General features: G+C 41.5%; 1 protein-coding gene across 4 annotated transcripts in view; it reads right to left on the minus strand.

Annotated features, from left to right (window-relative positions):
* Window positions 1-23,575, minus strand: part of SEPTIN7 (septin 7) — a 107,276-nt gene that overhangs the window by 20,314 nt on the left and 63,387 nt on the right. For all 4 annotated transcript variants that reach the window (XM_056520486.1, XM_056520487.1, XM_056520485.1 and 1 more), the window contains exons 4-6: window positions 18,358-18,458; window positions 17,942-18,076; window positions 2,849-2,966 (exon numbers count right to left, since the gene is read on the minus strand). In XM_056520486.1, coding sequence (XP_056376461.1) covers window positions 2,849-2,966; window positions 17,942-18,076; window positions 18,358-18,458 — 354 coding nt within the window. The remainder of the gene's footprint in view (window positions 1-2,848; window positions 2,967-17,941; window positions 18,077-18,357; window positions 18,459-23,575) is intronic.

Below are 23,575 nucleotides of genomic sequence, written 5' to 3' on the forward strand. Positions count from 1 at the left end.
AATGGGAAAGAATTCTCACTAAGGATGCACTGAAATGAAAATTTTAGGCAGAAACTGAAAATACAGGATTGTACTTGGTTGAAAGCCGAAACCAAAAACCCTGTACAATTTTTTGTTTTTTTTATTGCATGCCCCCAACAAAGCCTAATGCTTTGCAGCTAACCCAAAACTATAGGGACTTTAGGACCTCTTTAGAAGCTGACCACATGTAGGATGCAGATGTATACACTGTGTATACCTATTGTAAGTGTTCAAGCCCCCACATCATATACATGTTCATATACATTCCCACAGTGGTGTATTTTGGCCTTGGAACTGGCTAATTGCTGACCGCACAAGCTTGCCGGCAACATATAGTGTAAATTGGCTGCTGCATTTCAGCTACATGTGGCAGGCCTACTTGTGTGGCCTCAAACCAACAATCTCTACAGACTATGACTGGTAGCAGCATTGGTCAAATTTAAGTGTAGCACTGTCAAAGGTTGCCACCTTTACCACAAGTTAGTCAATTACATTTCTAGTCTGCTATGTCTCTTCTGGTCAAATGTAAGTGCTATTTTTGTAAAGTGGAAGAGTCTGTATGTGCAAAAAAATAAATAAATATTATATATATATATATATATATATATATATATATATATATATATATATATATATATTATCAAAGCAAACCACAAAGCAATGCTGGATGTATTGCACAACTAAGGCTTCTTTCACACTGCCCTTGTGACACGGCAGTGCGACGGATGTCAGGTAACACGAGAAGAATAGCGGGAATAAAAATACATCATGCAATGTCTTTTTCTCCCGCTACTCCCCTCAAACAACGGCGCCGGACGGACCAGTTGTGCCCTGTCCGGATAACTGATGTAAAAGGCACCAAAAAAATAAATAAATAAATAAAAGTGCCCAACTGACCTTTTCCAACATGGCACAACAGCAGTGTGAAAGGGGCCTGACATGGGTGGTGTCTGAAGGGGTAATATTTTTTCGTACGCAGCACTATTTTACTCTTCCAAAACTACAGATGTGAACAAGCTCTAAGACACTTTAGGTTGTGTTTGCATGCTATATATATATATATATCTTTTTTTTTTTATTGTCAGCTCACTTTAAGCTCTGCTGTAATAGGCTAACAGCTATAAGATGAATAAAATAGTTAAAGGGGTACTCCGGCACTTAGACATCTTATGCCCTATCCTTTGGATAGGGGATAAGATGCCTGATCGCGGGGGTCCAGCCGCTGGGGACTCCCGTGATTTTGCACTCCGCACCCCATTACAATCAGTCCCCGAAGCACGTTCGCTCCGGGTCTGATTACTGACTATCACGGGGCCGGAGAGTTGTGACGTCAAGGCTCCGCCCCGTGTGATTCACGCTCCGCCCACTCAATGCAAGCCTATGGGAGGGGGCGTGACGTCACACGGAGCGGAGCCTTGACGTCAACGCTCTGGCCCCGTGATCGACAGTAATCAGACCCGGAGTGAACACGCTCCATGGACTGATTTTAACGGGGTGCGGCGTGCAAGATCACGGGGGTCCCCAGCGATCAGGCATCTTATCCCCTATCCAAAGGATAGGGGATAAGATGTCTAAGCGCCGGAGTACCCCTTTAACTTCTCTCTCTGAAAAATAAATCACTTATTACAAACTGTCCCCTAAGTCTTAAACATTACAGCATACTGGAATGATTTTAATGGAATAAAAAAATAAAAAAGAAATAAAAAAATACATAAAAAGGAAATGGAATGAAGTCTGACATTTATTTATACCAGGTAAGTTAATGACTCTGTGCACTCTGAAATGCTCAGAGATGTTGCTAGATTATTCTATTGGACTTTTTATATTGCTAAGATCAATTACCTTAGATCTCCTGCTCTATATGCAAAGGCTATGTTCACATAGCGGAAAACGTGCGTAATGGCCGCCCAGAAAACACGGGTGGACATTCTACACATTGACATGTTCCACCGACCACTCGGAAATCTCAATAGATTGTCAACCTGTTCATTGCTTCTACGGACATCAAAATCAGGATGTTTCTGATGTAGAAATTGTGAAATGTGCATTGTGCAGCAATATACTGTTGAAATCAATTGGACTCTGCTGCAGGAGAATTTCCAAACTGAAATTTTCAGGGAGATTCTGCCTGGGAAATTCTGCCATGGAAACAGAGCCTTGGTCTGAAGTGCACCTCCTGTCTGATGGGAGGCTCAGGAAAACCACTCTGCACAAAGCACCATTTTTATTGCAGAGAAAAAAACAAACACTTTACTGTGCATATATACTGTGCAGGTTAAATCAATTATGACAGAATTCTGACAGGCATTCTGTATACTAAACTGTGGCCTGTGATTCAAGGGGCAAAGCTTAAAGGGGAAACTTGTAGTTTAATTCAGAGTGTATGGGTATTGTGCTAATATACTGGAACACAAAGGTCTCTCCTGTGCGGCTGACATTCTGTGAACTACAGGATCACCTGTCAGATTCCTCCTGTAGGTCGCTTAAGCACAGTATTTTGCTGAAGACAGCATGCCCACCCTATCTAAGAGACCAAGAAAGTTCTGATAGGTAGTGTATAGGTAAGTTCATACAGTAATTAGGTAAAGAGTTACACAACTCCCTTGATTTACATTGCCTGTCAGTTTCTCCTGTTAGCATATTCTGTAATGTCCTATGTGATGGATCCTGACACTGTTCTCCCATGTGTAACTGGGAGTTTGTGAGTTCATTTTAGTTCACACTGCGGAATCTCCGGGCAGAGTTTTCACCGGAGATGCCGCTAGGACCGCGCAGAGTGCAATGTCCTCCCCAATATATAGCCCTTTTTGAAATAATTAGATCTTACTTGTTTTTTGAACTGCTGGCATTCTTCTGGTGTGAGGGTATCAGCTTTAGCAATAAGTGGAATGATATTGACTTTTTCATGGAGACGCTTCATAAATTCAATGTCCAATGGCTTCAACCTGCAATAAAGCATACACATTAGTTAAGAGGTGCTTTATACATTTTAAGGAAATGCCAACATGGAACAAGTTCATATATGGGAGACCACTAAACTTAAAAAGACATAAGACCAGACATTAAACCATGCCTCGACAATGTTTAGACAGACCTCCAAAAATTTTTTTTCGCTACATGCATTTTGATGAATTTTTTCGCACATATCCAGTTACTATTAAGAAAGAATGTTCTTTACATGAAAGGCTGCCTTCATCCCTATGCTCCACTTAGTAAAAACAGACAACAAGAAACAAAGAATAGGCTACATGAGAGATCAGAAAATATAGTTTAGTGCTGCAAAACAAATAAAAATTATTAAGTGTAATAGAGACTATAGACAGACAACGTTGTGATCGGCTATTATCATGTAATGTCTTCCTACACAGCTGCCATGGAAGATGCATTTTCTTCTCTATTCACACTTTCAAATAAGGAAGAAACAGGTAAACAAACAATAAATATCAACTAGTATTTCAGTTTGTTCCAGTTCTGTACAAAACTACGTCCCCACCATATACGTTGGTAGCAGCATGGCAGATGCTTCTCTGCAGCATGTTTTCACATGGTAAAATAAGTGAACTACAAGAAACTTTAGGGAACCTGTTTAAAGGTTTATTTCCCAGAAAGACAACACAAAACAAACAATACTACAAATAAATAAATAAAAAACAGTTTTAAAGCGTTATGATCAATAAAAAAAAAAGTTGACATGTCAAAATGGGTTGATCGCACTGGGTCTCTCTCCTGAGATCCGCCCATTTCTCTGCATAGACGTCTATCTCTAGGCCAGCTGGGGAGCAGAGCGCAATGCCACCCGCTTCCCTGGCCAATACCTCACGATTGCAGCCGCTCTTAGTGGACCCGCTGCGATTAACAACTTTTGACATGTCTGGTCAACTTGTCAAAAGTAATAAGATTGAAGAGGTCAGGCATCACCTGTTTAGTCATTTGTGATGACCTCAAAGCGTTGATCACTCTCAAACCACAATAAGAACAGACTACAGAGCAGCTTTACAAACAGTGGTAAAAAAAAATATGACATTACTACATGCCAATCCGATAATCCCCCCAAAACAAAAAAATAAAAAAAAAACTGTAAAATGCAGCTGCACTTTTGTCCAATTTTGACGGGTAGCAGCACCCTGTCAGAGACAATCACCTAATATATATTTATTTATACTAGAGACATCAATGAGTTTTGGCAGTAAATAGGACACTTTACACCAGCTTAAACAGTATACGTCATATAAAAGTAAGCTGCTGGTTGTTGAGAGCTCAGGAAAACACCTAAAATGTGCTCAAACCACCATACAGAGCTCATTTTTTCTCTGTTAGGATGCTGTGTCTCTTACATTCTTACCACAGGAAACTGCAAGTGATACTTATATTAGAAGAGCTAACATTCTTTAGCTGGCTAGTAATATACACGCTTAAAGCTGTGGTGTGTCTTGTAAAGGGTACTTGTTATTGTAGTCTGGCTTCCTGAGCCATGCAGCCATGAAAATCAAATAATATGACAGACATGGTTCTAGTAGAACAAGTGAACCACATGCGAGGTCTGCACTTAATGGTTATAAATAGAAAGAGTAATGAACAATGATAGAATAAAAACCATTACAGCACGCGAAAGCCAAGCATATTAGAACTGATGTCTCATTACAGAAGGGGGCTCAAAGCAAAAAGACAGTTTCAAATTAATACTAACCTAAAGATACAAATAGAAAAAGTAAAAATGAATGTTTCATACATAATCCTTTAGTGTTTCATACACAATGCTTAACCTGTTCAGGACGCCGGGCGTATGCATACGCCGTGCATCCTGAGGGAATTACGGTCCCCGCGGCTAGCCGGTTGGGGACCGGACCGGAATGCTTGCTGAAATCATTCAGGGCACATCGCCCATGGGGGTCCTGAGACACCCCCCCCCCCCCCCCCCCCCCAAATGTCGGCGATCGCAGAAAATCGCATGTCAATTCAGACATGCGATTTCCTGCTATTCCGGGCTGATCGGGTCTCTGGTGACCCGATCACCCAGAAAATAGCGATGATCGGAGCTGTCAGGGACAGCCCCGATCATCCTGAGGGCTAGTCGCAGTGCTGCCATCTCCTCCTATCCCCTGCCATTGGTCAGAACTGATTCTGACCAATGGTAGAGCAGGACAGTGGGTTGCCCCCGTTCTGCCCACCCCTGGATGTCGAGGGGAACATGGAGGCCGGTACCTGCAGGAGAAGATGCTTGGGGACCCCCCCCCGATCTTCGCTGCAGACTGCTGGATCCTGGCTCAGGTGGGGAAAGTGAAAGTAAAGTGATCTTTACTGTGGCAACCACTAGGAAGGCCAAACTGCAACTCCCAGCATGTCCAGACAGCCAAAGGTTGTCTGGGCATGCTGGGAGTTGTAGTTTTGCAACATCTGGAGGGTCACAGTTTGGAGACCACTGTTACAGTGGTGCCCAAATGGTAGCCCTCCAGATGTTAAACTACAACTCTCAGCATGTCTGGACTACCCAGGCATGCTGGGAGTTGTAGTTCTGTAACATCTGTCCCTTCAGATTTAGCAATTTTCATGAAATTTTTGAAAATTGCTGCTCTACTTTGAAGCCTTCTATTTTTTTCAAAAAGCAAAAATATGTCCATTTTATTATGCCAACATAAAGTGGACATATTCTATTTGTGAATAAAAATAAAATTAGATAAATAAAAAGTAGAGAGCTTCAAAGTTAGAAAAATGCAACATTTTCAAAAAAAATTGGTGCTTTTTCATCAAAAAAGGATGCAAGTAACGCCGAAAATTTACCACCAAAATAAAGTAGAATATGTCACAAAAAAACAATCTAAGAATCAGAATATTCGGTAAAAGCGTTTGAGTTATTAATTCGTAAAGCGACGGGGCTCAGTCCTTAAGGTGAAAAAGGGCTGCGTCCTTAAGGGGTTAAATGGGCACTGTCATTAAAACTAAGTTTTGCTATTGCACTCCTTATGGTAAATAAAAAAATCTTTCTAATGTAATTTGTTTAAAAAAATTTTTTTTTCCTATGTTTTATTTGTGTTTAAAAAAAGCTGCCACTAGGTGTCTCCCTACTTGTCCAGAACACATCCCCCCATCTATTGCACCAGACTTTGGACTCCTGCTGGCCTGGCAGAAGTCCAAAATCAGGAAATGCTGAGGGGAGGGGTGTGCAGCCTTAGCCAATCGTAGCTCATCTCACACTGAACTGCTCTGGGCTTTGAGGGAGGAAGGCAACGCCCCTTCCTAGTCTGTGAATCTGACAAAGACTGAGCAGAAAATACAGAGCAATATCAAGGTAGAAAGCTAAAAAAATAATAAAAATAAAGGCAAGGGGTGGTTTATCATGATGGGGCAGTGAACTGGAAGGATTATAAAATGTAACAAGATCATGACAGGTACCTTAAAGGGGTACTCTGCACCCCTAGACATCTTATCCCCTATCCAAAGGATAGGGGATATAAGATGTCAGATCGCCGGGGTCCCGCTGCTAGGGACCCCCGGCATCTTGGCTGCAGCACCCACCTGGACGGCTTCCACCTCACACCGGGAACGCTGGAGGCTTTGGATCCCGACCACAATGGCGGACAAGCGTGACGTCACGACTCAGCCCCGTGTGACGTCACGCCCGCCCCCTCAATGCAAGTCTATGGGAGGTCCATCACACCCCCTCCCATAGACTTGCATTGAGGGGGCGTGACTTGACACGGGGCGGAGTCGTGATGTCACGCTCGTCCGCCTTTGTGGTCGGGATCCGAAGCCTCCAGCGTTCCCGGTGTGAGGTGGAAGCCGTACAGGTGAGTGCTGCAGCAGAGATCCCGGGGGTCCCCAGCAGTGGGAACCCGGTGATCTGACATCTAATCCCCTATCCTTTGGATAGGGGATAAGATGTCTAGGGGTTCGGAGTACCCCTTTAACACAGTGATTTCAAACTGTGGCCCTCCAGATGTTGCAAAACTTAAACTCCCAGCATGCCCGGACAGCACAGAGGGCCAAAGTTTAAGACCACTGGTTTAAAAGAACTACTGGCTTTGTTGCACAGCTATTAGAGCACTTGCACACACAGTTTTGTGGCAGTTTATCATTTAGTTCAGAGTTTATCATACAGTTTACAGCTCATTCTAATAACTTCAATTGAAAGTTGCAATACCGGGTGCAGCCACTTACCAGTGTATGGCAGTATGCACTGTAGGAAGTGAAGAGGCCACAGTGGCCCCCTTAACTAGCCGCTCTCACGGGTGCCAGAAGTCAGACACCCAGAAATTTGTTATTAGTGGCCTAACCTAAGGGGAAAAAAAATCCTAATTCTTTTTCCTTTTTACAGAACTATAGAAATATAAAAGTGTCTTTTTATGGACTACAAAGAGTTTTTGCTTTTAGATGAACCTCTCCACTCAATATGAGACCACAAAGTCTGAGAAAAGTACAAATAGTGCTTACAGTGAGAAAAGCCTTTCTAGGCCAACTATGCTTTTGGACTTCAAACATACATAAGCCCGAAAAATTTTAAACAACATCTGCCCACCACCTTACTAACACACTGGTTACTGTGCATTTACAATAGACTGTGTGCACACGCCTTCACATGTGTCTGACAGAACAATGAGGAGAACAGAAAATAGAGTGGCTATTTCGCCATACTGTGTCAGGGCATTTTTATTTAAAATATTCACTGAAAGAAACCATATAATTTAACAGTACACAATAACTGATCATATGATGTTACTAAGTTTGTATAAAAAAAATTTCAGTTCAGTTTAATTCTCATACAAGAATATAGCTGAAGTGTTAACCCCTTAAGGACTTAGCCCTTTTTCACCTTAAAGGAGATGTCCGGTGCTCACTTTTCTTATTTACGGGCTGAAAAATAAAAGAACATAATTTTCTCTTACCTGCCTAGGCTCCCCCGGTGCTTCAGTACGGGTGTTCGGTCCCCGGGCGGTATTCTTCTTACTTCCTGTTAGCCCGGCACGTCACACGGAGCTTCAACCTATCACCGGCCGCAGCGATGTCCCACCTTGGCCAGTGATAGGCTGAAGCCCGGGGACCGAACGCCTGTACCGGAGCACCGGGGGAGCCTAGGCAGGCAAGAGAAAGCTTATTTTCTTTTTTTTTTTGCAGCCAGGAACGGATACAATAAGAAAAGTGAGCACCGGACATGTCCTTTAAGGACTCAGCCGTTTTTTTTGCAATTCTGACCACTGTCACTTTAAACATTAATAACTCTGGGATGCTTTTACTTATCATTCTGATTCCGAGATTATTTTTCGTGACATATTCTACTTTAACATAGTGGCAAATTTTTGTGGGAAATTGCATCCTTTCTTGGTAAAAAATCCCCAAATTTGATATAAAAAAAATAAAAATTTTGCATTTTTCTAACTTTGAAGCTCTCTGCTTGTAAGGAAAATGGATATTCAAAATACATTTTTTGGGGGTTCACATATACAATATGTCTACTTTATGTTTGCATCATAAAATTTATGAGTTTTTACTTTTGGAAGACACCAGAGGGCTTCAAAGTTCAGCAGCAATTTTCAAATTTTTCACAAAATTTTCAAACTCACTCTTTTTCAGGGACCAGTTCAGTTTTGAAGTGGATTTGAAGGGTCTTCATATTAGAAATACCCCACAAATGACCCCATTATAAGAACTACACCCCCCGAAAGTATTCAAAATGACATTCAGTAAGTGTTTTAACCCTTTAGGTGTTTCACAGGAATAGCAGCAAAGTGAAGGAGAAAATTCACAATCTTCATTTTTTACACTCGCATGTTCTTGTAGACCCAATTTTTGAATTTTTGCAAGTGGTAAAAAGGAGAAAATTTTTACTTGTATTTGAAACCCAATTTTTTTCGAGTAAGGACATACCTCATATGTCTATGTAAAGTGTTCGGCGGGCGCAGTAGAGGGCTCAGAAGGGAAGGAGTGACAAATAGTTTTTGGGGGGCATGTCACCTTTAGGAAGCCCCTATGGTGCCAGAACAGCAAAAAAAACATCATGGCATAGCATTTTGGAAACAAGGGGTAATGTGAACCTTAATACCCCACAGGTGATTCACGACTTTTGCATATGTAAAAAAAAAAAAAATTTTTTTTTACCTAAAATGCTTGGTTTCCCAAAAATTTAACATTTTTTAAAAAGGGTAATAGCAGAAAATAACTCCCAAAATTTGAAGCCCAATTTCTCCCAATTCAGAAAACACCCCTTATGGGGGTGAAAAAGTGCTCTGCTGGCGCACTACAGGTCTCAGAAGAGGAGTCACATTTGGAAGCAAATTTTGCTCTGGGGGCATGCCGCATTTAGGAAGCCCCTATGGTGCCAGCACAGCAAGAAAAAAAAAAAAAAAAACACATGGCATACCATTTTGGAAACTAGACCCCTCGGGGAACGTAACAAGGGGTAATGTGAACCTTAATACCCCCACAGGTGTTTCACGACTTTTGCATATGTAAAAAAATTATAATTTTTACCTAAAATGCTTGGTTTCCCAAAAATTTTACATTTTTAAAAAGGGTAATAGCAGAAAATTCCCCCCAAAATTTGTAACACAATTTTCCCGAGTACGGCGATACCCCATATGTGACCCTAAAATTGTTGCCTTGAAATACGACAGTGCTCCAAAGTGAGAGCGCCATGCTCATTTGAGGCCTGAATTAGGGATTTGCATAGGGGTGGACACAGGAGTATTCTATGCCAGTGATTCCCAAACAGGGTGCCTCCAGCTGTTGTAAAACTTCCAGCATGCCTGGACAGTCAGTGGCTGTCTGGCAATACTGGGAGTAGTTGTTTTGCAACAGCTGGAGGCTCCGTTTTGGAAACAGTGGCGTACCAGACGTTTTTCATTTTTATTGGGGACGGGGGCTGTGTAGGGGTATGAGTATATGTAGTGTTTTTTTACTTTTTATTTTATTGTGTGTTAGTGTAGTGTTTTTAAAGGTACAGTCGCACGGGCGGGGGATTACAGTAGTTTCTCGCTGGCAGTTTGAGCTGCGGCAGAAAATTTGCCGCAGCTCAAACTTGCAGCCGGATACTTACTGTAAACCTCCGCCCATGTGAGTGTACCCTGTATGTTCACATTGGGGAGGGGGGAACATCCAGCTGTTGCAAAACTACAACTCCCAGCATGTACGGTCTATCAGTGCATGCTGGGAGTTGTAGTTTTGCAACAGCTGGAGGGACACTGGTTGTGAAAACAACACTGAGTTTGGTAACAAACTCAGTGTTTTGCAACCAGTGTGCCTTCAGCTTTTGCAAAACTACAACTCCCAGCATGCACTGATAGACCGTACATGCTGGGAGTTGTAGTTATGCAACAGCTGGAGACACACTGGCTTGCTACTTAACTCAGTGTTTCACAACCAGTGTGCCTTCAGCTGTTCCAAAACTACAACTCTCAGCAGTCACCGACAGCCAACAGGCATGCTGGGAGTTGTAGTTATGCAACCAGCAGATGCACCACTACAACTCCCAGCATGCACTTTAGCTGTTTGTGCAAGCTGGGAGTTGTAGTTATACAACAGCTGAAGGTACACTTTTCCATAGAAAAAATGTGCCTCCAGCTGTTGCAAAACTATAAGTCCCAGCATGCCCATAAGGAAATGCTGGAAGTTGTGGTGGTCTGCCTACTGCTGTTGCATAACTACAGCTCCCAGCATGCCTTTTTGCACGCTGAGAGCTGATGTTAAGCAACAGCAGGAGGTTGTCACTCACCACCTACTGCTGCTCCAGCACACATGTCGCCGCCGCTCCTGGGGCCCCAATCCCAACATTGACGCCGGGGATCGGGGTCCCCAGCTCCCGGGGTCTTCTTCCCGCACTCGCTCACGTGCTCCGGAAGAGGGGCGGAGCGGGTTGCGGGAGTGACACCCGCAGCAGGGGCTCTGATTGGTCGGCCGGTAAACCGGCCAACGAATCAGGGCGATCTTGAGGTGGCACCAGTGCCACCTCACCCCTGCTGGCTATAGCTGTTCAGGGCCGTCAGAGACGGGTCTCCGGCCAACGAATCAGGGCGATCTTGAGGTGGCACCAGTGCCACCTCACCCCTGCTGGCTATAGCTGTTCAGGGCCGTCAGAGACTGCCCCGAACAGCCTGTAATTCCCGATTGACCCGGAATCTGCTGCAGATCGCTGGGCTGAATTGTCCAGCGATCTGTGGCCATCGCAGACATGGGGAGTCATCATGACCCCCCCTGGGCGATATGATGCGATGCCTGCTGAACGATTTCAGCAGGCATCGGGCACCGGCTCCCCTCCGGCTAGCGGCGGGGGGCCGGGATTTGACAGGACGTACTCAAACGTCCCGAGTCCTTAAGGACTCGGAAAAGGGGCCGTTTGAGTACGTCCTGCGTCCTTAAGGGGTTAAAGGGGTACTCTGGTAGAATTTTTTTTTTTATATCAGCTGATGCCAGACAGTTAAACATATTTTTAAATGACTTCTATTAAAAAATCTTAATCCTTCCAGTACTTATTAGTGGCTGTATACTACAGAGGAAATGCTTTTTTTTTTGGATTTCTTTTCTGTCACGACCACAGTACTCTCTGCTGACACCTCTGTCCATGTCAGGAACTGTCCAGAGCAGGAGAAAATCCCCATAGCAAACATATGCTGTTCTGGACAGTTCCTAAAATGGACAGAGGTATCAGCAGAGAGCACTGCGGCTGTGACATAAAAGAAATCCCAAAGGAAAAGAATTTCCTCTGTAGTATAAAGCAGCTGATAAGTACTGAAAGGATTAAGAATTTTTAATAGAAGCAATTTACAAATCTGTTTCACTTTGTCACCAGTTGATAAAAAAAAAAAAATATTAAGTTTTCCACTGGAGTACCCCTTTAACCCCTTAAGGACCCAGCCAATTTTCACTGTAGGACACGGCCATTTTTTGCACATCTGACCACTGTCACTTTAAACATTAATAACTCTGGGATGCTTTTACCTGTCATTCTGATTCAGAGATAGTTTTTTCGTGACATATTCTACTTTATGTTAGTGGTAAAATTTTGTCGATACTTGCATAATTTCTTGGTGAAAAATTCCAAAATTTGATGAAAATTTTGAAAATGTAGCATTTTTTTTGAAACTTTGAAGCTCTCTGCTTATAAGGAAAATGACTATTACAAATAAATTATATATTGATTCACATATACAATATGCCTACTTTATGTTTCCATCATAAAGTTGACATGTTTTTACTTTTGGAAGACATCAGAGGGCTTCAAAGTATAGCAGCAATTTTCCAATTTTTCACAACATTTTCAAAATCAAAAATTTTCAGGGACCAGTTCTGTTTTGAAGTGGATTTGAAGGGCCTTGATATTAGAAATGCCCCACAAATGACCCCATTATAAAAACTGCACACCTCAAAGTATTCAAAATGACATTCAAAAGGTTTGTTAACCCTTTAGGTGTTTCACAGGAATAGCAGCAAATTGAAGGAGAAAATTCAAAATCTTCATTTTTTACACTGGCATGTTTTTGTAGACCCAGTTATTGAATTTTTACAAGGGGTAAAAGGAGAGAAATCTTCCTAAAATGTGTAACCTAATTTCAAGTGTTCGGTGGGTGCAGTAGAGGGCTCAGAAGGCAAGGAGCAACAATGGGATTTTGGAGAGTGAGTTTTTCTGAAATGGTTTTTGGGGGGCATGTCACATTTAGGAAGCCCCTATGGTGCCAGAACAGCAAAAAAAAACAAAAAAAAAACCACATGGCATACTATTTTGGAAACTACACCCCTCAAGGCACGTAACAAGGGGTCCAGTGAGCCTTAACACCTCACAGGTGTTTGACGACTTTACGTTAAAGTTGGATGTGTAAATGATAATTTTTTTTTTTCCACTAAAATGCAAGTTTTTCCTCAAATGTAACATTTTTACAAGGGATAGTAGGACAAAATGCCCCCCAAAATTTGTAACCCCATCTCTTCTGAGTATGGACATACCCCATGTGTGGAAATAAAGTGCCTGGCTGGTGTACTACAATGCTCAGAAGAGAAGGAGCGCCATTGGGCTATTGGGAAGAAAAATAGTTTGGAATGGAAGTCGGGGGCCATGTGCGTTTACAGAGTCCTCCGTGGTGCCAGAACAGTGGACCCCCCCACATGTGATCCTATTTTGGAAACTAAACCCCTCACAGAATTTAATAAGGGGTGCAGTGAGTATTTACACCCCACTGGCGTTTGACAGATCTTTGGAACAGTGGGCTGTGCAAATGAAAAATAAATTTTTCATTTTCACAGACCACTGTTCCAAAAATCTGTCAGACACCTGTGGGGCGTAAATGCTCACTGTACCCCTTATTACATTACGTGAGGGGTGTATTTTTCAAAATGGGGTCACATGGGGGGGGGGGGGTCCATTGTTCTGGCACTATGGGGGCTTTGTAAACACACGTGGCCTTCAATTCCGGACACATTTTCTCTTCAAAAGCCCAATGGCGCTCCTTCTCTTCCGAGCATTGTAGTTCGCCCGCAGAGCACTTTACATCCACATATGGGGTATGTCCTTACTCGGAAGAAATGGGGTTACAAATTTAGGGGGACTTTTTTTCCTATTTTCCCTTGTGAAAATTAAATATTTAGGGTAACACCAGCATTTTAGTGAAAATTTTTGATTTTCTTTTCATTTTTCCATCCAACTTTGAAGAATTTTCATTAAACACCAGTGGGGTGTTCAGGCTTACTATACCCCTTGTTATGTTCCGTGAGGGGTGTAGTTTCCAAAATGGGGTCACATGTGGGTATTTCTTTTTTTGCGTTTATGTCAGAACCGCTGTAAAATCAGCCACCCCTGTGCAAATCACCAATTTAGGCCTCAAATGTACATGGTGCACTCTCACTTCTGAGCCTTTTTGTGCGTCCGCAGAACATTTTACGCTCACATATGGGGTATTTCCGTACTCAGGAGAAATTGCGTTACAAAATTTGGGGGTCTTTTTCCTTTTAACGCTTGTGAAAATAAAAAGTATGGGGGCAACACCAGCATGTTAGTGTAAGTGTCTGTGTAAGGGGGTGTATATGTAGTGTTTTACCCATTATTTTGTGTTAGCGTAGTGTTTTTTTAGGGTTCGTTCGCACTGGTATGTTACGGTGAGTTTCCCGCTAGGAGTTTGCGCTGCGGCGAAAAATTTGCCGCAGCCCAAACTTGAAGCAAGAAACTTACTGTAAACCTGCCCGTGTGAATGTACCCTGTACATTCACATGCGGGAGCAAATCTCCAGCTGTTTCAAAACTACAACTCCCAGCATATACTGACAGACTATGCATGCTGGGAGTTGTACTTTTGCAACAGCTGGAGGCACACTGGTTGGAAAACCTTCAGTTAGGTTCTGTTATCCAACTCAGTATTTTCCAACTAGTGTGCCTCCAGCTGTTGCAAAACTACAACTCCCAGCATGTACAGATCACCGAAGGGCATGCTGGGAGATGTAGTTATGCTACAGCTGGAGGTACGCAACTACAACTCCCAGCATGCCGAGACAGCTGTTTGGGCATGCTGTGATTTGCAGTTTTGCAACATCTGGAGGGCTACAGTTTTAGAGAACACTGCAAAGTGATCTCCAAACTGTGACCCTCCAGATGTTGCAAAACTACAAATCCCAGCATGCCCAGACAGCAAACAGCTGTTTGGGCATGCTAGGAGTTGTAGTTTTGCAAGATCTGGAGGGATACAGTTTAGAGACCACTAGATAGTGGTCTCAAACTGTAGCCCTCCAGCTGTTGCAAAACTACATATTCCAGCATGCCCAGACAGCTGTCTGGGCATGCTGGGAGTTGTAGTTTTGCAAGATCTGGAGGGCTACAGTTAGAGACCACTATCTAGTGGTCTCAGACTGTACCCTCCAGATGTCGCTAGGCAACTCACCGGCTTCCGTAGGATCCAGCCGCACGATGTCGCCGCCCGCCGATCTCCAGATCGGTAAGTGGATCTTCGGCGCCCGGTCCTGTGTCGTTTCCCTGTCCTGCCCCGCCTATTGTGGGTGGGCAGGATGGGGAAAACGAAAGTTAACCCCCCCGCCCCCGATCTGCTATTGGTGGTCGCGTCTAGACCACCAATAGCAGGGATAGGAGGGGTGGCACCCCTGCCACCTCACTCCTATCCCTTCAGGGGGATCATAGGTGTCATGGACACCCGCGATCCCCCTTCTATTCCGGGTCACCATAGACCCGTAATGACCCGGAATTGCGCAAATCGCAAGTGTGTTGCGATGTGCCGCGATCGCTGACATGGGGGGGTCTGATGACCCCCCTGGGCGTTTGCATGGGATGCCTGCTTAAGTACCAGGGTGTCATAACATACGCGTACGTCAAGGGTCCTTAAGGGGTTAAGGTTGTATGAAAGTTTGGCAGAGTACATTACGTGATGCAGTGTCAACAGATCAGTATGAATATTATACATGTGAGTCACAAGCAATTTTGGTCATGTGTCATAGATGTGGGGGGAGAGGAATTCTTTTTTTGACCCCTACCAGCGTTTATCTTAAACACCAGAAAGAATGTGGTTAAACTGCATAAACCAATTGCCTCTTTTTTACTACATGGCAACACAAGGTTGTTAGCAATTTGCAGTAATCTTAAGACTGAACACTCACTTTGTGTTCACAACCTTTTCCTATAAGGAAAAAAATCCGCAAGGGACCTTAAACACTGCAAAATAATCTGGCCCAGTCATATTTTTCTATTTATGAGGCCTCTAAAAGCAGTGCAATCTGGTAGTTTCCAACAATTTTGTCGGGCTATTCAGACAGCAGCTTTAGTGATGGAATATCTCAGGCATTTGGTGTTGCAACTAGTACATTATTCTAAATATCTCAGAAATCTAAAACAATCATACACTTTTAAATACTAAATTACCAATGGGCTAAGTTCAGTATTTATGTTCATGTTCAGTTGAAAAACTTTTTGCAGCCATTTTTGCAAAAAGTGTTATATAATGTGCTGCCACATTAGTCAGGTTTTTATGAATATGAGACAGTTTTATCAGAAGTCTAAAAACATAAATTTGGCTGCATTCACATTTCGTTTTTGCAATACGGTTCACGTATCCGGTTTCAGTGAAAAAAAAACGTATTGAACCGTATTGCAAACCGTATGTATAGACATTTCATAGAAAACCGTATGCAGACCGTAGCATCCGGTTGTGTCCGTTTTGCATCACTTACGGTTTTATCAGTTTTTTTCCTGTACACAAAACCGTAGTCTACTACGGTTTTATGTCCGGGTGAAAAACCGGATACAACCCGTATACGCTTTTATAAAAATGGTGGTCTATGGGAACCGTACTGAACCGTATGTGCGTACGGTTCCATCCGGTTTGCACAATACGGTTTTGAAGTTTGCACATGTGCAGTGCATGCCGAAAGTTCTTCCCACAAATAGAACAAGAACTTTATTTAATTAAGGACAAACATAAAACCGCATCAGTTTTATTAAAAAAAAAAAAAAAACGTATTAAACCGTATGCAACCGGACATCCGTTTTCAAACCTTCTATGGTTTAAAACCGTACAGAGGTATATATGGTTGGATACGGTTCAGTACGGTTTTGAGACAGTTTTTTTTTTTTACAAAAAAACTGATACGGGAACCGTATTGCAAAAATGATATGTGAATGCAGCCTTAACCCCTTAAGGACTGAGCGTTTTTCTGTTTTTTCCTCCTTACCTTTTAAAATTCTTAACCCTTTCAATTTTGCACCTAAAAATCCATGAGGGCTTATTTTTTTGCACCACCAATTCTACTTTGTAATGACATCAGGCATTTACCCAAAAATCTACGGCGAAACGGTAAAAAAAAATCATTGTGCAACAAAATTGAAGAAAAAACACCATTTTGTAACTTTTGGGGGCTTCCGTTTCTACGCAGTAAATTTTTTCAGTAAAAATAACACCTCTTTATTCTGTAGGTCCATACGATTAAAATGATCCCCTACTTATATAGATTTGATTTTGTCATACTTCTGGAAAAAATCATAACTACATGCAGGAAAATTAATACATTAATACATTATTCTGACCCCTATAACCTATTTATTTTTCCGCGTACGGGTGGTATGAGGGCTAATTTTTTACGCCGTGATCTGCAGTTTTAATCAGTACCATTTTTGTTTTGATCTGACTTTTTGATCGCTTTTTATTATGGCATAAATGTGACCAAAAATTTTGGACCTTGGAATTTTTTGCGGGTATGCCATTTACCGTGCGGTTTAATTTATGATATATTTTTATAGTACTGACATTTAAGCACGCGGCGATACCACAAATGTTTATGTTTATTATGTCTATATATTTTTTGTATGGAATTTGGGAAAAGGGGGGCGATTTAAACTTTTAATAAGGAAGGGGTTAAGGTGTGTGTTTTTAACTTTTTATTTATTTATTTATTACACTTTTAGTCCCCTTTAGGAGGAATCATTTGATTCCTCATACAGATCAATGGGATTCCATAGAATCCCATTTATCGGTGTGCTCTGTGCTCGATTGATAAAGCCTGGCCCTACAAGGCTTTATCATTCAGAGCGCAGGAGCCGGTGCAGCAGGAGAGGTAAGCCCTCAGGCTACCTCAGCAGGGGTTCATCTCTCCCTAGTGAGCAGAGTACAGGGTTCTTGCACATGGTACAGTTATTGTTGTACATAAAAAAAAAAAAAAATGTAGCAAACATTTCTTTATTATGCCTAAGATGTATGTGCATGGATAACTAAGGATTTTTGCATCCATCGAGGTCATAGGATTTTATCTTTGAAAATCTTTACACAAATACAATTTTTTGTACTGTCTGACATACAATTTTTGGACACAACTGATTTAAGTTTTACAGATGCAAAAATCATAACGTGAAAGTCTATAAATTCAAGAGCACCTATAAAGAACTCCTATTAGGTTTGTAATGACGCTTGCTCCTATATAGGTATATGTGGATAAATGCAAAATGAACTAACCCATGGCCGGAAGGAGCAATGAAGTATAAACAGCATTGCACACGGTTGTCTGGCATCTGACGTCTGTTGACCCGTGATTCTGCATTAAGGTAGTCTTCAAACTTGCTGTCAATGTAGTCAATAACCGGCTGCCAACTGTAAAGACAAGGAAATATTCACATCAGACAAGGGCAACACACTGGCTTTGGCTGCAGCACATACTGTACTTCCAAACATCATATTGTTGTCCGCTTTGCAGCTAAGAAAGTAATATTGAAGTGAAAGCAGTTGTGTCATGGTTCCTGAAAATCTGATTATTAGTATAATCCATATAAACTAGTTATACAAATATATGACAAAATAAAAAGGAAACTGACTGCAAGGTTCATCTGTTAAACAAGTAAATAACCTTTTTTGGGGGAAAACAAAAACCTTACCAGTTACTATTATCCACTGCATCACCAAATCCAGGTGTGTCTACTATTGTGAGGAGAAGCTGAACTCCACCTTCTTTGATTAAAACTTTTGACTGCTCAACCTGAAAATATACAAAAGAAAAGAATTGATTTTACATATACACAATACATTTGATTCATTCATTGACTGGTGCCAGGAAGTTATGCAGATTTGTAAATTACTTCTATTTAAAAATCTTAATTCTTCCAGTACTTATCAGCTGCTGTATGCAACACAGGAAGTTCTTTTCTTTTTGTATTTCTTTTCTGTCTGACCACAGCGCTCTCTTCTGATACCTCTGTCCAGCAGTGAACACTGATCAGCAGAGAGCACAATGGTCAAACACAAAAGAAGTATACAACTTCCTCTGCAGCATACAGCAGTTTATAAGTACTGGAAGGAATAACATGTTTACATAGAAGTAATTTACAAATCTAACTTTCTGGCACCGGTTGATTCGAAAAATTTCGTTTTCCACACGAGAACCCTTTTAAAAGGTAACCTGTCAGCAGAATGGAGTACATAAAAGCAAGGGCAGGGCATGACAGACATCTTAGGTTTCCTACCATGTGGCTGTAGGAGTGAGCACTTTAAATGCCTGAAAAAATACTTTAAGCCTTAAAGGGGTATTCCAGGCAAAAACTTTTTTTTATATATCAACTGGCTCCGGAAAGTTAAACAGATTTGAAAATTATTTCTATTAAAAAATCTTAATCCTTCCAATAGTTATTAGCTTCTGAAGTTTTCTGTTTAACTGCTCAATGATGAGGTCACGTCCCGGGAGCTGTGCATGATGGGAGAATATCCCTTGCATGATGGGAGAATATCCCCATAGGAGCTGGAAAGCTCCTGGGACGCGAGTCATCAGAAAGCAGTTAGACAGAAAACAGCAACTCAACTTCAGAAGCTAACAACTATTGGAAGGATTAAGATTTTTTAATAGAAGTAATTTACAAATCTGTTTAACTTTCCGGAGCCAGTTGATATATAAAAAAAGTTTTGGCCTGGAATACCCCTTTAAGTCCTTGCTTAATATAATGTTTTCCTGAGCTGACATTGTGATACTGCAGTAGGACTGTGCCCTGGATGGTTTTCATTTTATTTCAATACAATATTAAGTCCTAAGTAGGCATTTGGGGTGAGACCAACCCTGATCGTGCTCTGTAGGTGTGACTGACAGGTAAAGAGGCTTTTAAGTCATTCACTGCCTTTCTGTCTGTTATTTACCCCTGCAGAGCACAGTAACAGACAGAGCCCTGATAGGTCAATTACACCCTGCCCTTACTTTTATGGCCCTAATCCTGCTGACAGGTTCCCTTGAAATATTTTCTTGGCTCTTAAATAACCAGCCAAGTCTATAGGTTTTGCTTGCTGCATTCTACATCTCTTTAACCAGCATAGCAATAATGCACTGACTGAAATATTAAAGGAAGATAATATTACACACAACATAGGAAAGGCATGACACAGGAAAAAAAATCTATAAAAAATGCAGAGCACAGCACTCCAGTCTTATCTTGCTAATAAAAATCTTCTATGCTTCATCCACTAAACATCACAGGAACCTCCACTCTAACAAGAGTTTTTTCCAATGAGGTTTTCGTGAATAAAGCCTGGTAACTCTTTACTAGCAAGATGAGACTGAAGTGCATTGTTTTTCTGCATTTTCTCCTGGGTGACGGGGCAGAGCCGGACACACCATAGGATATGAAGTTTGCTTCATTTGCTGAACTTTGCTCATTTTAAGAGGAAAACCACTAAATTTGTGCAAAATTAATACAAATTGAGGAGCATAACTTTTTCCCTTCCATATGACACCCCCTGTCTTGCATAATGTACACTTCTATTTTGCACCAATTAGTAAGTTTGTCGAATTCTACAAACTGTAAGTGACAGCTTAAGGTGGTAGGGAAGACAAAGGACTTTTCTTTTGTGTTCACTGAATTCCTGTGTGCTGCCGCCCTCATACAGTAGAGTGATATTGGAGGATGGAGGAGAGTAGGATTCATCTGACACTTCATCACGGCACTAATGAATTGTAGACATGGGAAGAAATAAAATGCTCACAAGGACCCCCTCTACTTACACATTGTTAGAATTCTCACAAGGACCCCCCCTCTACTTACACATTGTTAGAATGCTCACAAGGACCCCCCTCTACTTACACATTGTTAGAATGCTCACAAGGACCCCCCTCTGCTTACATATTGTTTGAATGCTCACAAGGACCCCCCTCTAGTTACACATTGTTAGAATGCTCACAAGGACCCCCCCCTCTGCTTACACATTGTTAGAATGCTCACAAGGACCCCCCTCTACTTACACATTGTTATAATGCTCACAAGGACCCCCCCTCTACTTACACATTGTTAGAATTCTCACAAGGACCCCCCTCTGCTTACACATTGTTAGAATTCTCACAAGGACCCCCCTCTGCTTACACATTGTTAGAATGCTCACAAGGACCCCCCTCTACTTACACATTGTTAGAATGCTCACAAGGACCCCCCCTCTACTTACACATTGTTAGAATGCTCACAAGGACCCCCCTCTACTTACACATTGTTAGAATGCTCACAAGGACCCCCCTCTGCTTACACATTGTTAGAATGCTCACAAGGACCCCCCTCTACTTACACATTGTTTGAATGCTCACAAGGACCCCCCTCTAGTTACACATTGTTAGAATGCTCACAAGGACCCCCTCTACTTACACATTGTTAGAATGCTCACAAGGACCCCCCTCAACTTACACATTGTTAGAATGCTCACAAGGACCCCCCTCTACTTACACATTGTTAGAATGCTCACAAGGACCCCCCCCTCAACTTACACATTGTTAGAATGCTCACAAGGACCCCCCCTCTACTTACACATTGTTAGAATGCTCACAAGGACCCCCTCTACTTACACATTGTTAGAATGCTCACAAGGACCCCCCTCAACTTACACATTGTTAGAATGTCCAAAATAGCGTATTTTTGGTCACTTTTTATATCATGAAAAGATGAATAAAAAGCGATCAAAAAGTCCGATCAATACAAAAATGGTACCGACAAAAACTTCAGATCACGGCGCAAAAAATGAATCCTCATAGCGCCCTGAACAGAGAAAAATAAAAAAAGTTATAGGGGTCAGAAAATGACAATTTTAAACGTATAAATTCTCCTGCATGTAGTTATGATTTTTTTCTGAAGTAATACAAAATCAAACCTATACAAGTAGGGTATCATTTTAACTGTATGGACCTAGAGAATAAAGATAAGGTGTCATCTTTACCGAAAAATGTACTACGTAGAAACGGAAGCCCCCAAAAATTACAAAATGGCTGTATTTTTTTCAATTGGCGCACAATGATTTTTTTTTCCCGTTTCGCTGTAGATTTTTGGGTAAAATGACTGATATCATTACAAAGTAGAATTGGCGGCGCAAAAAATAAGCCATAATACAGTTTTTTTAGGTGCAAAATTTATAAAGAGTTATGATATTTTAAAGGTAAGGAGGAAAAAATGAAACAGCAAAAACGGAAAAACGCCCGGTCCTAAAGGGGTTAAAAAAAATGGGAAAAGAGAAGTGATTTCTCTTTTATTAGGGAAGGGGTTTATTTAAATTTACTAACTATTTTTTCTAATGTAACACATTTTTATAATATATATATATATATATATATATATATATATATATATATAGACATGAAATCACTTTTTTGTTGGAGTGCTGCGCCTGTATCTGGTTCTTATCTTGGATGGACTCTGATCAAGTCATTTGGGACGCTGGCAGCAATTTTCTGGTTGGACTGTATAAGTAGTGCTGCTTTATTTTGGGATTATATATATATATATATATATATATATATATATATATATATATATATGTATACACACACACACACACACACACACACACACAAATACCACTAAATGGCCCCATAAAATCCAGAACAGCCCTCCTCTGTGCTCACACCTGTATCCCCCTCCTCTGTTTTCAGACAGGAGTCTGACATGACAGGACAAAGCAGCCTGCAGTGATTGGATGAAAAGATCCAGGACAGCACTGCACACTTGGGGAGGAAGTGAATGCATGGTGAATGGGGGCAGGCTTAGTGCTTTTTTTGGGACACACCCTTTCCTGATCAATGGATTTAAGAATGAATGAGCAGCAGAATGCAGGGATTTGTAAATCAAAACACAGAAGCTAGACACAAAAGACATGTAAAAAATCTGCATGACCTAGTGAGAAACATTGATGCATTATTTATTCTGTGATGGGACAGGTATGTTTTACAGTTAGTATGTAAAGTCAGATTTTTGTAAGTAGCACCAGATAGGTAGATAACCGTTCAGGTGCATTGAGTGCCTAGTAAAAACATTAGTAGTATGTTACATAGCAAAGATACCACAGCAGCTACCAGTATTCTACTTCTGTAAGCAAGGAATAGTACTAATAGTACTAATTCTTATAGATGTACAGTGTTTTTAATGAAGATACTTGTCTATAACCTCTCTTTCTGCACTGCAATGAGCTATACTCACATGTAAAGTCATCAGTGTAATTCACACAATGTGGAGGGGAGGCCATAAAGTGCGGGCTTTCCTAAAGCATTCTCTTGGTAAGTTTGAATAAAGCAGCCTATAGCATTCTCTGCCCATACATGGTCAAACACATGCAGTAAAAAATCTGGAAGTAATCCAACAAAACAGAACTGTATAGCAGTGTCGTTTACCACTAAACTTCCAACTGTATCCCATCATCTGCTTTTGCCAGAATTCCCAAGAGGCTCATGGAAAACAAATTATCTTGAGTCCTGGAATTTCAAACTTTTCTCAGCAGATATACTCCAAATGGCTTCTTTCCCATGCACTCCACAAGGCAGGTCACTTCCAGCCATTTCACAGATCTGCGGCCCTTACACACATTACTCACAGAGAAAGTCTTACTGTGGAATGTAGTAGTAACAGCAGCACAAAAATAGGTCTGTGCATACAGCGTGGGACAATGAATGAGCACAACATTCATAGCATCAAACACAAGTGGGTAGGGGCAGTTCTTCTCGATCTTTGTGTCTTTCCTCAGTATAGATATGAAAGTTGACAGCTATAGCATAGATTTTATTTTTATACATTTACTAGCTGAGAACCCGGCGTTGCCTGGTTTTTCCTTCCTAATCCTTCTTGGGGAGGAAAATCCACAAAGGAGGAA

The sequence above is a fragment of the Hyla sarda genome, chromosome 5 (genome assembly GCF_029499605.1).
Source record: "Hyla sarda isolate aHylSar1 chromosome 5, aHylSar1.hap1, whole genome shotgun sequence".
In the NCBI taxonomy this organism is placed as follows: domain Eukaryota; kingdom Metazoa; phylum Chordata; class Amphibia; order Anura; family Hylidae; genus Hyla; species Hyla sarda.